This window comes from Antennarius striatus, unplaced genomic scaffold, assembly GCF_040054535.1.
Source record: "Antennarius striatus isolate MH-2024 unplaced genomic scaffold, ASM4005453v1 scaffold_25, whole genome shotgun sequence".
NCBI classification, from domain to species: domain Eukaryota; kingdom Metazoa; phylum Chordata; class Actinopteri; order Lophiiformes; family Antennariidae; genus Antennarius; species Antennarius striatus.
Window position 1 is genome coordinate 84,507 of NW_027172337.1, and position 15,494 is coordinate 100,000.

Sequence of the window (15,494 nt, forward strand, 5' to 3'; positions counted from 1 at the left end):
TCTGCGATGAGGTGAAGTCGCAAATTCACAAGGGTACACTGTATTATAATATAATATAATATAATATAACATAATACATAATATAATTTATGTAATATGATATATAGTTTAAGTAAATAATATAAATGATAAATATTTAATGATGCAAAATATCTTTCCATGTATGACCATTTCACTCATGTTGTAATTAAATGTACACGTGGTGATACTACTGGACAAACAGAGAACATGTGGAGGAATAAATGTTCATGATCACTTTTTGACACGATTTTATGACATTATGTGTTTATTTCTTGACTATTAATTCATTATCAGTACGTTTCTATAGTGATGATAAATACAGTTAGTTCATACATGGATACAGGCAGTGAGTATTTCTTGGTCCAGGAACTTCAGTTGGGGATATTAATGTTATTATGTTGGATTACAAATATTCAGTAAAAATAAATGGAATGACGAACGAAACAGCAGCTCGAACAATTAAAGGTTAAAAATCCCAAACAGCGTTTAGGACTCGACTACAAAAGATAACCAAGTACGTTTGATTCCAGGTGAGAATATTATCATTAGTTCTGATTTCCTGTATTTAAAGAACAAACGTGATAATTCGGCACTTGAGTGTTGAAAATTGGAAGGAAACTGAACGGCTGAGCAGCAGCGTCTGTCGTTTAGTGTTTAAGATGGATCTCCTGTTTCATGATGCGTTCAGGTTCACCCGCCCTGTGACATCACATCGGCCGCCCGTGACATCACAGCTGCCCCCCGTGACATCACAGCCGCCCCCTGTCACATCATGTACAGCTAACATGAACGCTACTGATCTGAGTAAGGCATTAGCATGATGCTACGTTAACACATTTAAAAGCACCAGTTTTTAGCAGTTTAAAGGCTAAGAGAGAAAGTTTACACCACAACCTGAACCAACCAATCAGGAGCAAAGAGGAGGATGTGAGGGGGGAGGAGGCTGGAAGGGGGGGCGTCTAGTGGAGGATCTCCATCAGGAGGCGTTTAAAGTCCCCCCCACAGTCGGCGTCCAGAGCGTCTTTCAGAGTGACGTCATATTTCTCCAGGTAGAAGTCCTTCACCGTCTCCAGGTCCACCTGGGGGGGCAGGAGACGCAGGAGAGGGGCATTCAGTGACAGATGTAGCCCCGCACTCTGTTAGCGGCCTACAACCTTGTCTCAGAGCGACCTACACCCTTGTCTCAGAGCGGCCTACACACTTGCCACAGAGCGGCCTACACCCTTACCTCGGAGCGGCCTAAATCGTTGTCCCAGAGCGGTCTACATACTTGTCTCAGAGCGGCCTACTCCTTTGTCTCGGAGCGGCCTACACACTTGCCTCGGGGCAGCCTACATCCTTGTCTCGGAGCGGCCTACACACTTGTCTCAGAGCGGCCTACACCCTTGTCTCAGAGTGGCCTACACACTTGTCTCGTCTCGGAGCGGCCTACAAACTTGTGTCAGAGCTGCTTACACCCTTGTCTCGGAGCGGCCTACAAACTTGTGTCAGAGCGGCCTACACACTTGTCTCAGAGTGGCCTACACCCTTGTCTCAGAGCGGCCTACACACTTGCCTCGGAGCGGCCTACTCCTTTGTCTCAGAGCGGCCTACACCCTTGTCTCAGAGCGGCCTACACACTTGTCTCAGAGCGGCCTACTCCTTTGTCTCAGAGCGGCCTACACCCTTGTCTCAGAGCTGCTTACACCCTTGTCTCAGAGCTGCTTACACCCTTGTCTCAGAGCGGCCTACACCCTTGTCTCAGAGCGTCCTACACACTTGCCTCGGAGCGGCCTACTCCTTTGTCTCAGAGCGACCTACACCCTTGTCTCAGAGCGGCCTACACACTTGCCTCAGAGCGGCCTACACCCTTACCTTGGAGCGGCCTAAATCGTTGTCCCAGAGCGGTCTACATACTTGTCTCAGAGCGGCCTACTCCTTTGTCTCGGAGCGGCCTACACACTTGCCTCGGGGCAGCCTACATCCTTGTCTCGGAGCGGCCTACACACTTGTCTCAGAGCGGCCTACACCCTTGTCTCAGAGTGGCCTACACACTTGTCTCGTCTCGGAGCGGCCTACAAACTTGTGTCAGAGCTGCTTACACCCTTGTCTCGGAGCGGCCTACAAACTTGTGTCAGAGCGGCCTACACACTTGTCTCAGAGTGGCCTACACCCTTGTCTCAGAGCGGCCTACACCCTTGTCTCAGAGCGGCCTACACACTTGCCACGGAGCGGCCTACTCCTTTGTCTCAGAGCGGCCTACACCCTTGTCTCAGAGCGGCCTACTCCTTTGTCTCAGAGCGACCTACACCCTTGTCTCAGAGCTGCTTACACCCTTGTCTCAGAGCGGCCTACACCCTTGTCTCAGAGCGGCCTACACACTTGTCTCAGAGCGGCCTACACACTTGTCTCAGAGCGGCCTACACCCTTGTCTCAGAGCGGCCTACTCCTTTGTCTCAGAGCGGCCTACACACTTGTCTCAGAGCGGCCTACACCCTTGTCTCAGAGCGGCCTACTCCTTTGTCTCAGAGCGGCCTACACACTTGTCTCAGAGCGGCCTACACCCTTGTCTCAGAGCGGCCTACTCCTTTGTCTCAGAGCGGCCTACACACTTGTCTCAGAGCGGCCTACACCCTTGTCTCAGAGCGGTCTACATACTTGTCTCAGAGCGGCCTACTCCTTTGTCTCGGAGCGGCCTACACACTTGCCTCGGGGCAGCCTACATCCTTGTCTCGGAGCGGCCTACACACTTGTCTCAGAGCGGCCTACACCCTTGTCTCAGAGTGGCCTACACACTTGTCTCGTCTCGGAGCGGCCTACAAACTTGTGTCAGAGCTGCTTACACCCTTGTCTCGGAGCGGCCTACAAACTTGTGTCAGAGCGGCCTACACACTTGTCTCAGAGTGGCCTACACCCTTGTCTCAGAGCGGCCTACACCCTTGTCTCAGAGCGGCCTACACACTTGCCTCGGAGCGGCCTACTCCTTTGTCTCAGAGCGGCCTACACCCTTGTCTCAGAGCGGCCTACACACTTGTCTCAGAGCGGCCTACTCCTTTGTCTCAGAGCGGCCTACACCCTTGTCTCAGAGCTGCTTACACCCTTGTCTCAGAGCGGCCTACACCCTTGTCTCAGAGCGGCCTACACACTTGTCTCAGAGCGGCCTACACACTTGTCTCAGAGCGGCCTACACACTTGCCTCGGAGCGGCCTACACACTTGTCTCAGAGCGGCCTACACCCTTGTCTCAGAGCGGCCTACTCCTTTGTCTCAGAGCGGCCTACACACTTGTCTCAGAGCGGCCTACACACTTGTCTCAGAGCGGCCTACACCCTTGTCTCAGAGCGGCCTACTCCTTTGTCTCAGAGCGGCCTACACACTTGCCTCGGAGCGGCCTACGATGATGCGGATGAGCGTATCCTCGTCAGTCCCCGCCCCCTTCATGGCGGCGTTCAGGCGTCGGGCGAAATAGAGCTGCGGGTTCTTTGCACACCTGACTGTGACACAGGGAGGCGGAGCGTTATTACAACAGGCCCCACCTTAGGCCACGCCCACCTCTAAGGAGCCACACCCACCCAGCGTCACGTAGCAGTCCTTCAGCGTCCCCCCCGCCTCCGCGGCGATGCTGTCCAGGATTTCGGTTCCTGAAAGCTGCAGAAGAAAAGTGCGTGAGAACTGCATGGGCGGAGCACGTGGGCGGAGCACGTGGGCGGAGCACGTGGGCGGAGCACGTGGGCGGGCCCCACGGAGCACGTTGGCGGGTCCTCACCGACTCGTAGGCCTTGAAGGTGGCCTGCAGCTGCAGGTAATTCCTGTGGGTCAGGATATGGCTGAAGGTCGACTCGTCCGTCCCAAACCGGCCCTCCCCCGCCTGCGAGCAGGAAACAGGAAACAGGAAACAGGAAACAGGAAACAGGAAACAGGAACCAGGAAACAGGAAGCATCAACAGTTCACACACTTCGGATTTTTATAAATGAATATTTTGTGTTGTTTGAAACAAACAAACAGAAAAATAAACAAAGGTGGGCGTGTCCATTTTGGTGGGGAGAAGGGGTGTGGCCATGCAGACCAGGTGAGAGATCAGGAACAGGTGTGTGGTTGGGCATGGCAGAGGGGAGGGGGAGGGGCACAGAAATGTTTTATTCTGTTATTGGTCAAATATTAACATGACATGATGTCCTTTGCTCCGCCTCCACAGACAGACAGGCAGACAGACAGGCAGGCAGACAGACAGGCAGGCAGACAGACAGGCAGACAGACAGACAGACAGGCAGACAGACAGACAGGCAGACAGACAGGCAGACAGACAGACAGACAGACAGACAGGCAGGCAGGCAGACAGACAGACAGGCAGACAGACAGACAGGCAGACAGACAGGCAGACAGACAGACAGACAGGCAGACAGACAGACAGACAGGCAGACAGACAGACAGACAGGCAGACAGACAGGCAGGCAGACAGACAGACAGACAGGCAGACAGACAGACAGACAGACAGACAGGTATCTGACCTCAAACAGAGACGTTGCGTCCATCTCAGCCAGACCTTCGTCCACCTCGTAGCCCTCGTCTCTGCTGGCCTGGGGAGGACAAATGGAGGGGGGGTCAGGGTTTGGAGGAGGAGGGGGCAGCTGGGGGGGCAGTAGGGTTTGGAGGAGGGGGGGGGTGGCTAGGGGGTGCCAGTAGGGTCTGGAGGACGGCTCAGACACACGGGTCGTTGCAGAACACATGGAGCTGTCCAGATGTCCGGCGCTGGGGGGGACAAAGCCTTACTTTGGTGGGGAAGGAAAAGAGAGAAGGGAGGGGGGATGGGGGGGGTGGGGTGGGGGTGGGGGGGCTGCTGGACGAAGTCCAGACAGTTTCTCAGTGGGCGACCAGTTCAGCAGGTCGTCTGCTGTACTGGTTGGAACCGCTAACGGTTCCTACCTGCTATCGCTAACGGTTCCTACCTGCTACCGCTAACGGTTCCTACCTGCTACCGCTAACGGTTCCTACCTGCTAACACTACCGCTAATGGTTCCTACCTGCTACTGCTAACGGTTCCTACCTGCTACCGCTAACGGTTCCTACCTGCTACCGCTAACGGTTGCTACCTGCTAACACTACCGCTAACGGTTGCTACCTGCTAACACTACCGCTAACGGTTGCTACCTGCTAACACTACCGCTAACGGTTGCTACCTGCTAACACTACCGCTAACGGTTGCTACCTGCTAACACTACCGCTAACGGTTGCTACCTGCTAACACTAACGCTAACGGTTGCTACCTGCTAACACTAACGCTAACGGTTGCTACCTGCTAACACTACCGCTAACGGTTGCTACCTGCTAACACTACCGCTAACGGTTGCTACCTGCTAACACTAACGCTAACGGTTGCTACCTGCTAACACTACCGCTAACGGTTGCTACCTGCTAACACTACCGCTAACGGTTGCTACCTGCTAACACTAACGCTAACGGTTGCTACCTGCTAACACTACCGCTAACGGTTGCTACCTGCTAAAACTACCGCTAACGGTTGCTACCTGCTAACACTAACGCTAACGGTTGCTACCTGCTAACACTACCGCTAACGGTTGCTACCTGCTAACACTAACGCTAACGGTTGCTACCTGCTAACACTAACGCTAACGGTTGCTACCTGCTAACACTACCGCTAACGGTTGCTACCTGCTAACACTAACGCTAACGGTTGCTACCTGCTAACACTAACGCTAACGGTTGCTACCTGCTAACACTACCGCTAACGGTTGCTACCTGCTAACACTAACGCTAACGGTTGCTACCTGCTAACACTACCGCTAACGGTTGCTACCTGCTAACACTAACGCTAACGGTTGCTACCTGCTAACACTAACGCTAACGGTTGCTACCTGCAGCAGGGACATCAGCAGGTTCCTCACGTCTCCACTGGTGTCATCCTCAAGGTCCGCCTCCAGGTCTCGCTCGTGCACTGAGGACAGAGAGCAGGTGTCACCAGCCCCGCCCACTCACGCTCAACACCAGCCCCGCCCACTCACGCTCAACACCAGCCCCACCCACTCACGCTCCACAGGAACTCACCCTGGACGTACGCCTCCTTGTAGTTCAGGATGTCCTGCAAGACAAAGGGACAACATGTTCTGTGAGGGTCCAGGACCCCCATCTGGACTCCAGGACCCCCATCTGGACTCCAGGACCCCCATCTGGACTCCAGGACCCCCATCTGGACTCCAGGACCCCCATCTGGACTCCAGGACCCCCCCCGTATGGGCTCCAGCAGCTTCTGTTCGGCCCCCCCACCGTCAGGTTCTGCTGAAGTCACCACAGAGCGACGACCCCATTCTGGCCCCGCCTCAGACGCTGCCTCCTGATTGGTGGGTGGACCCACCTGGTTGCTGGCGGTGCACAGGATCTCCACCAGCACGGCCTCGTCTGTCCCCGCCCCCTTCATGGCCTTCCTCAGCTCCTTGGCGAAGTAGACGTGGGGGGGGTCCAGCATGGCGATGATGGCGTTCTCGAAGCTGCCGGTCAGCTCCTTCTTCAGGACCTCCTCCAACTCCTGGGGGGCAGGGCACAGCTCAGGGAACAGGGTGGCTGTGGGCGTGGCTGTGGGCGTGGCTGTGGGTGTCTGTGGGCGTGTCTGCTTGGTGTTTCTGTGGCTGTGGGCGTGTCTGTGGGCGTGTCTGTGGGCGTGGACTCACGTCGTCGTATTTTTCGAAGTAGGCCTGTTTGATCTCCAGGCGCTGAGCTGCAGAACGATTGGCCAGGATCTGAATGATGGCATCCTCGTCTGTGCCTGGGGGAGCACAGTGACATCATCAGTGACATCATCACCCTGAACCCCCCATCTAGAACCCCCCCCCAACACTCACCCAGACCTTTGCAGGCCTTCCTGATGGCTTTGATGTCAGCGGTAACGTCAAACTCCTCGTAGGGGACGATGGTGGGCTGGACACACACACACACACACACAGACAAACACACACACACACAGACACACACACACACACACACACACACACACACACAGACACACACACACACAGACACACACACACACACACACACACACACACACACACACACACAGGAAGAGGCTGCTGCCTGGTCATTTCGCTGTGTCATGAGGGGGGGGGGTAGTGCAGTCCCCCCCCCTCGCCCACCCTCCTCTTAAAACAATGCGGTCTTATTGATCAGCGTTTATGACAAATTCCTGCCCCCCCCCGCTGACTCCCGCCCCGCCCCACCGTCCAAAATGAACTGCGTCACTTTTATTTTACCTCCAGAGGAGTTTGTTTGTTTGTTTGTTTGTTTGTTTTTGTTTGTTTTTCCATCTCTGAACGGAGGATCAACCTCTGACGCGTTCATCTGTTAACCCGATCCAACCCGAACCTACTAACCCTACTAACCCACTAACCCTAACCTACTAACCCACTAACCCAACACTACTAACCCACCCTAACTCACTAACCCTAACCCACTAACCCTAACCCACTAACCCTAACCTACTAACCCACTAATCCTACACTACTAACCCACCCTAACTCACTAACCCTAACTCACTAACCCTAACCCACTAACCCTAACCTACTAACCCACTAACCCAACACTACTAACCCACCCTAACCCACTAACCCTAACCTACTAACCCTAACCTACTAACCCACTAACCCAACACTACTAACCCACCCTAACTCACTAACCCTAACCCACTAACCCTAACCCACTAACCCTAACCTACTAACCCACTAACCCAACACTACTAACCCACCCTAACTCACTAACCCTAACTCACTAACCCTAACCTACTAACCCTAACCTACTAACCCACCCCTAACCAGTAACTCTACCCTTCTCCCGAGGTGACCGACGCTGAACCGACCTTCTAATAAATTCTGATAATTAAATCATGACGACAGAACTGGTGTGGGTTCCGGTTCCGGTACCGGTACCGGGACCGGGACCGGGTCTGACCTGGACGTTGCCCATGATGCTCAGCGGCTCGGTGCGGATGGAGAGGAGCTGGGATGAAGCGCTGCTCAGCTGCTCGGACGCCCTGCAGACCGGATCTGCCGGTCCCGCAGCGGCGCAGCCCTGTCCGGTGCTGCAGGGTGACGTCACAGCCGCTGATGACGCGCCTTTATTGACTGGATCACAACCACTAACTAGACGTTGGACCAGTTCTACTAGTTCTACACACATAATCAAGTACATTTATCAAATTGTCTAATACGAAACCCGACGTGTCACGTGACCCTTCTTCGTGCCTACAACCGGAAGTCCTTCATACAGATTAAACACGTGCTACAGTCCTAATAATTAAAGATAAATGTTTAAATGTCATTCTACTGGTTGACAGTTTATTCAGGACCTTAATTTCTATTTCAGTGGCAGAAGATCTTTTAATCCGACAGAAGTGACCAAACCACCATTTACACACCAACAGGTAGAAGGACAGGGTGACAGTTCTCCTGAGAACAGCAGTAAAACCAGCAAAACATACAAAATAGTCTGAAGGCAAATGTTATTGAGGATTAATGACGATAATTCTTCTTTGTGATCTTTGTTTGGTAATTTGTTTGTTAGAATCTCATTAATGACAAATGGAAATAATTTTGAAGTAAAAAGTATTGTGGTATTAATTAGTACAGTTAAAGTGACGACACCGATAGGACGTAAAGGAACAGTCAGCAGTGACTCCTGTTGTCCACGTGGGGGCAGTACTGCACAGAACAGGCAAGTGTTTAAAGATTAACAGACAAAATATTTTGCTTTTTTAAAGACTGAAGCTTCATGATGAAATTATTTCAGTAATACTTAAAAAGTTGTTAAATATTTGGACTTTTAGAAAGGTGCTGCTGTCAGTGCAGGAATAAAACTGGGAATGGGAAACGCCCAGTGACACGCCGCGTAGTGGTGGCGAGTGTGACATCACAGCTCGTGTTCTCTGATATCACAACATACGATCAGTCCATGCAACACAACATGAATGTACGGCACAAAACAAGCACAACACGTGTGTCGGGCAATGAACAGCACTTCCTGTCCAACAGTCTGAGTCAGGCGGAGCGGAGGTCTGGTTCAACCTCCAAGAATGTGTGAGGAGCACAAACTACATCTGACACCTGTGTCACACCTGACACCTGTGTCACACCTGACACCTGTGTCACACCTGACACCTGTGTCACACCTGACACCTGTGTCACACCTGACACCTGTGTCACACCTGACACCTGTGTCACACCTGACACCTGTGTCACACCTGACACCTGTGTCACACCTGACACCTGTGTCACACCTGACACCTGTGTCACACCTGACACCTGTGTCACACCTGACACCTGTGTCACACCTGACACCTGTGTCACACCTGACAGCTGTGTCACACCTGACACCTGTGTCACACCTGACACCTGTGTCACACCTGACACCTGTGTCACACCTGACACCTGTGTCACACCTGACACCTGTGTCTGCAGGATGTCCGCTGGAATTTCCAGGAAACCATTTCAGGTGAGAGAAGGACAGGTTTGGTCACATGTCCCCCGTTCTATGCCCGTTAGTGCTCCAGAAACTCCTGGTGACTGTTAGCGCATCATTAGCCAAACGGCTAACGGGTCTGTGGTTGCAGGTGACACTGAAATGTAACATGAATCAATTTCTGCTAAGAAAGCGTGGTTCATGCTCTGACCCGGTCTAGTAACCCCACAAGTGGAACAGTGCAAAGTTTGAACATGTGCAGTAAAGGAGATGTCAAACGGGCAAATCAGTGACAGGAGCAGTGGATCGGGGCCATCGCCCGCCTCCCCAGGCAGAGGTCTGGTCGCCCGCCTCCCCAGGCAGAGGTCTGGTCACTGAAGGACGGTTTAGAGGTGAAGAATACTGCCTGACCCCAAACGGACTAAACGTCCATCCTCGTTACTCCAGTGAGGCGACGCTTCAGAGGGAACGACGTCCCCACGCAACAACGGCAAACGTTCCTCTGTCATACTTTGGTGCACGTCCACCAATAGACAGCTAGCGATTGGACGCTCCATTGTTGATCAATAAATCCAATCCACCCTGAACAATGAGTACTTTCACTAAAACATAGTGAACTTCCATCTGTTTCCCCGATCAAACGGATCAATTATTCCCTGAAGGGAACACACCCCATCGGATCGGGGCTCTGGTCTCGCCTCTCGGAGCTGATGACCCAGGGTGTGATCCTGACCCCTGCCGGTTGGCTGGACTTGATGAGCTCTTGGTGGCGGGGGCCCGTCCTGCCCTTTTTGGACCACAAGTGATGAAACACGGTGAACACAGAAACACGGAGAAGTGAAGGTGTGGTAAAAACCCCTGGACAGTGAACACGCAGAGGCGTGTTGGTCCACCCAACTGGACACCTTGACCCTTTGGTGGCCGAGCTTCGTCCCCCGTCATACCCGCCCCCCACCGCCCGGCTCTGGAAAGTCCCAGGGGCAAATGTCAGCCCCAACCACCGATTTGTGACATGGACTCAAACCGCTGTCCTTTTTCTTCTCGGGGGACTTTTTAGTCTGCACAGAGCTGGAAGCATCCGTCTCCCTGGAGACCTCCGTCCGTCTGGCCTCCATCGCCTCTGGGTCCCTGGTGGAGCTCCTCCGTCGCTCGGATACGGGGCCCCCGCACTCTGATGACTGGCTGACGCGTCTCCTCTCAGATGACGGCTTGCTGGAGGAGCTCCGCCTCTCCCTGCTCTTCTCCCTTCCTTTCTCCTTCTCAGATTTTTGATTGGTTGAGCTAGGGCCTTTCCGTTTCCTCTTGTTGGCGGCCGGACTGCTGCTGGTCTTCTCTTGCTTCGGCGAAGGTGGGCTGGGGTAGTCCCAGGGGCAGATCTCCACCATCAGTGACGGGGGCTGCAGGAGGCTCCCTGTGGATCTGGAGTGGTCGGAGTGGAGCCCCTTGGGTTTGCCATCAGTGGGCGTGACACTTTTCTTACGCCTGATCCTGTCTGGGGAGATGGAATGGGAGTCTTCCCCCAGCATGGGCTGCTCTTCAAACTCCCATGTACAGACGTCTGGCTTCAGAGGAAGAGGTGACCTGGGCGGTCGGGGTTTTCGCGCCTCCCTGGCTTCCTCTCGTTCTCCAGCTTTGTCTTTGGAGCGACGTCGGTTGGAAGGAGACTGTCCTGCTCTCTGCTTCTGGTGCGTCCGGCCACCTTTGGAGATCCCAGAGCTGCTGCTGCCTCTCCGACCAGAGGTGGTTTCTCCTGGAGCAATGGACACGTGTTTCTGGGTCTTTGCTTCAAAGGGAGTCTGAGGTTCTTCTAACTCCCAGGGACAAACCTCAGACAGGTCGTAGAGGTTCCTACCAGACTCGGAGCAAATGGACGGTTGGCTGCCGCTCACCTGTTAAGAGCATGCAAGGCAAAGCTTGGATCAATCAAATTGGATCAATCAACCATCACGGATCGAGATGCAATTTCCTCCGGGATTAATAAAGTATCTATCTATCTATCTATCTATCTATCTATCTATCTATCTATCTATCTATCTATCTATCTATCTATCTATCTATCTATCTATCTATCTATCTATCTATCTATCTATCTATCTATCTATCTATCTATCTATCTATCTATCTATCTATCTATCTATCTATTTGGACTTGCAATGGGAGTATGTCAGGAGTACCTGCTGCTTCATGATGCCCATCTTCATTGGTGTCTTGGAGTACTCCACCGACTGGCTGACGATCATCTTGGGAAAACATTCTGATGTTTCATCCACCTCCGACAGCATCTTCTCCTCCTGGCCCTTCAGACCTTTCCTACTCGCATCCTCCACGCTTTGCGTCTTATTGGCCAATCCTGGCATCTTCTCCTTGGCACTCGCAATGACACTCAGAGACTTCTGCATGATGGAGGTTCGCAGCTGGACCGGTTTCTTCTCATGTGTTAGGTTGTGGGCGCTGGCGGATTTCCAGAACAGTGGAACTGACTCTGTGGACTCGGCTGGTTCCAGTCTGGGTGGGGTCACGGCTGGCTCCAGGTGTTTCTTAGGATGTTTGCGGCCAATCAGGGACCCCAGAAGAGATCCTTCCCCGATACTCCCGACACCCCCAACTGGAGTCATTTTGTCTCCTCCAGTCAAGCCGGCCTGGCTCCCAGTTTCCTCATCCTGGTCACACACGTGGTCGAAGCTGAGGGACTTCTTCAAGCCCATGACCTTATTCTTCAGGGAGTCATCACGAGGTTTTCCTGTGATCAAAACAATACATTTGTACTGGAGTAGGGCTGTTCGTCTATATGCTTTCATCCAGGAAACATCTCTACAAGCATTGGACGGGTCCCTGTGAAGACCACGTCCTGGGTGCTCTCGTCTAATCTGTTAATCCATGACCAAACCTTTCAGAACATTTCAAATTAACGACCTTTACTCAGTGTTAATCCGCAGAAACAGCACGTTTTAGCGTCGTGCTAAGCTAAACGCAGCACGTAAGAGTTCCAAAAAATTATCTGTCGAAATAAAGTTTCTTTAATGTTCTGCTTCTCTTTCTCTTCAACTCGATCACATTTGAAGAACAGTGGAGGTAAAGAAGGTCTGGACCACAGCCAGAGCTGCACCATGTTTGAGGAGAACAACTGACCTAACTGCAGGTCTTCTTCGTTGGTCCTGGCCAGGAGAAACCATCTTACCGTGGTGACTGGCTTCCAGCGCGGCTCTCCTCAGGGTGCTGCGGTTGCTGCCGTGTTCGCTGCCATCTTCACGACTGCACTGCCGGTGGATGTGCATGGTCTCCGGGATCTCCGTGATCCGTTTCATCAGGGAGCGGCCCAGGCCTTTCTTTGAGTTGCGCTTCTTTTGAAGGTGGGGGTTGTTGGCCAGCATCTTCTTCCGTTTGTAGACCTCCAACTGGGCGTACAGCTTCTTCAGCTCATCCTGACAACAGGAGGTGGCTTATCAGCTGGATCTACACCGGACTAGTGCTTTAATCACGTAGTTAATACTGGTTACAGGTAAGTACGGGTGGGTACAGGTAGTTAATTCTAGTTACAGGTAGGTACGGGTAGGTACAGGTAGTTAATGCTAGTTACAGGTAGGTACACGTAGTTAATGCTAGTTATAGGTAGGTACGGGTAGGTACAGGTAGTTAATGCTAGTTACAGGTAGGTACGGGTAGGTACAGGTAGTTAATGCTAGTTACAGGTAGGTACGGGTAGCTATAGGTACATAATGCTAGTTACAGGTAGGTACTGGTAGCTACAGGTACATAATGCTAGTTACAGGTAGGTACGGGTAGCTAAAGGTACATAATGCTTGTTACAGGTAGGTACGGGTAGGTACAGGTAGTTAATGCTAGTTACAGGTAGGTACGGGTAGGTACACGTAGTTAATGCTAGTTACAGGTAGGTACGGGTAGGTACAGGGAGTTAATGCTAGTTACAGGTAGGTACGGGTAGGTACAGGGAGTTAATGCTAGTTACAGGTAGGTACAGGTAGGTACACGTAGTTAATGCTAGTTACAGGTAGGTACGGGTAGGTACAGGGAGTTAATGCTAGTTACAGGTAGGTACGGGTAGCTACAGGTAGTTAATGCTAGTTACAGGTAGGTACGGGTGTGTACAGGTAGTTAATGCTATTTACAGGTAACTATGGTAGCTACAGGTAGTGATAGGTAATTATAAGTCATTACAGGTTGTCATAGCAACTTATAAAGTGGGTAGAACCTGACCTCACAGGCTTCCAGTTACATGTTTCAGCCGAGTGAACTAATGCAGTCGTCTTTCACCTGTGGGGCAGGTAATGTACTTAACCTAGAGTTACCCGGATGTCCTCGGGGTCCAGGCTGTGCTCGCTCCAGGCCGACGTGATGCTGCTGTTCAGGTAGGAGCCGGATCTCCCCAGGTCCAGCTCCTCCTCGTAGGCCTCAGTGGCAATGTCATCCCGGGCCGGTGTCCCTTTGGACAGGAACTGGGACAAGAGGGAGGACACAAGACAGGTGGCGCTTCAGGGGGGTGAACCCATGGTGAGCCTGAGCAGAACATAACCTGCAAACAGGAGGCGTTACCTTAGGTACCAGCAGAAGTCCCACAGTCACAGTCACAGTCAGGTGGGTGTGAGCAAAGAGCAGCAGGAGCGTCCAATCAGGGTGGAGCCCCGGCACCAGAGAGAACCTGCAGGAAGAGACCACGGGGGGAGGCGGGGTTATCACAGGAAACAATGATGTCACAAGTCCAACTGAAGCAAAGCACACCTGGGTTAGGGTCAGCTGACCTGAGAACAGCTGGTCTACATAATCACTGATCAATAACTGGTCTTGCTCTAACCATTCGCCACTTCGCCATCGGCGAAGTAAATTCCAGATTGGCTACAAGGTTTTCGGACTGTGTAGCCTCAGTGGCGTTCGTATTTTTACGGAAAAAAGGCTAAAACTTAAATCTTTTTTGCTCGCTTGCGGCACTTGCTATTTCCGCTAGCGAGCGGCGCTAGCGGCGCTACTGCCACTCGCTAGCGGAAATAGCGGCGCTACTGCCGCTTGCTAGCGGCTCTCGCTATTTCCACTAGCGAGCGGCGCTAGCCCCGCTACTTCCGCTAGCGAGCGGCGCCAGCACCGCTACTGCTGCTAGCGCGTGGCGCTAGCGGAAATAGCGCCGCTATTTCCGCATGCCGACGGAAATAGCCGAAGTGACCTGAACGCTCCAGATCATTAAATATGCACTGGGGTCATGACCTCTCGTCCAATGAAAAACAAAGTATTGTTTTTTCCAAGCTGAACCCGTGAATTGGTGTAAGACAAGGAGAGGACCATCGATCAAAAGAATCCAGTGTTTCTAGTAGAGTTTGTGTTAAAGTCCTCATTAATAAACAAATGGTGAATGCTGAGGGGGGGGGGGTGGAGACAGACCGATCAGAAGGTCAATGAAAGATATTATCAATACTTGTTAGTAGTCTTAGACTTTTGTTCCCTCTGACCAGCAGGAATAACCAGCGATGATGTAAATGTGTTTTCACCTCTACTATAATAGCAAGTAAAACTACCAGTAAACACTGAGTAATATTTAGTCTGACTGTATCTTCAGAGTGAATGAAGTTTTCAATGGTTGAATCTCACATTCATTCCTGCATAAAGTAGGACAGAAATAAAGAGAGTTCAGCTCCAGCTGCTGGCTTTAGTGGCTTTTTGGAGGGAAACTGAACACAAGATTTTGTCCTCAGAATGCAGGACAACAACCCCGTTTTCTAAAACATTTCCCGGGGGAGGCCCCCAGACCTCCACAACGACCCCCACAACAAGCGTTGGTCGTCTGCCCTTGTGCCACTGTCTTGGACACAGAATGTGTCTTTTTGTGGCTCACTGGATTCTTTCACACGGAGCCACAGCGGCTAGTCAGACTGGCTCCTGGTTCAAGACCAGATTGACATAATTGGCTTCTTCTGATTGATCTCCCTGCTGACATTGATCAGTTTAGTAGCTTAAGTCACATGGGTCTGATCAGAACACGTGTGGTGGAAGCAAAGCATGTCCTCACCCACTTCCCACTTCCTATC

General features: G+C 52.1%; 1 protein-coding gene and 1 pseudogene across 1 annotated transcript; both read right to left on the minus strand.

The window, feature by feature from the left end:
* Window positions 1-269: 269 nt before the first annotated feature.
* On the minus strand, window positions 270-8,101 carry LOC137591705 (annexin A13-like). The gene is made up of 11 exons (XM_068309824.1): window positions 7,957-8,101; window positions 6,855-6,930; window positions 6,684-6,778; window positions 6,371-6,541; window positions 6,064-6,097; window positions 5,874-5,953; window positions 4,509-4,577; window positions 3,766-3,867; window positions 3,572-3,647; window positions 3,381-3,493; window positions 270-1,100 (listed from the first exon to the last, which is right to left on the minus strand). The coding sequence occupies exons 1-11, from the start codon at window positions 7,969-7,971 to the stop codon at window positions 981-983; spliced, it is 951 nt and encodes a 316-aa protein (XP_068165925.1). The 5' UTR covers window positions 7,972-8,101; the 3' UTR covers window positions 270-980.
* A 1,163-nt stretch (window positions 8,102-9,264) lies between these two features.
* LOC137591704 (metabotropic glycine receptor-like) overlaps window positions 9,265-15,494 on the minus strand; it is a 23,196-nt pseudogene continuing 16,966 nt past the window's right edge.

Coding starts and splice junctions, on each gene's coding strand:
- LOC137591705 (XM_068309824.1), bottom strand. Junction 6,098..6,370: donor TGTGCACCGCCAGCAACCAG/GTGGGTCCACCC, acceptor TTTGTCTTGCAG/GACATCCTGAACTACAAGGA. Junction 3,648..3,765: donor CCTTCAAGGCCTACGAGTCG/GTGAGGACCCGC, acceptor TTTCTTCTGCAG/CTTTCAGGAACCGAAATCCT.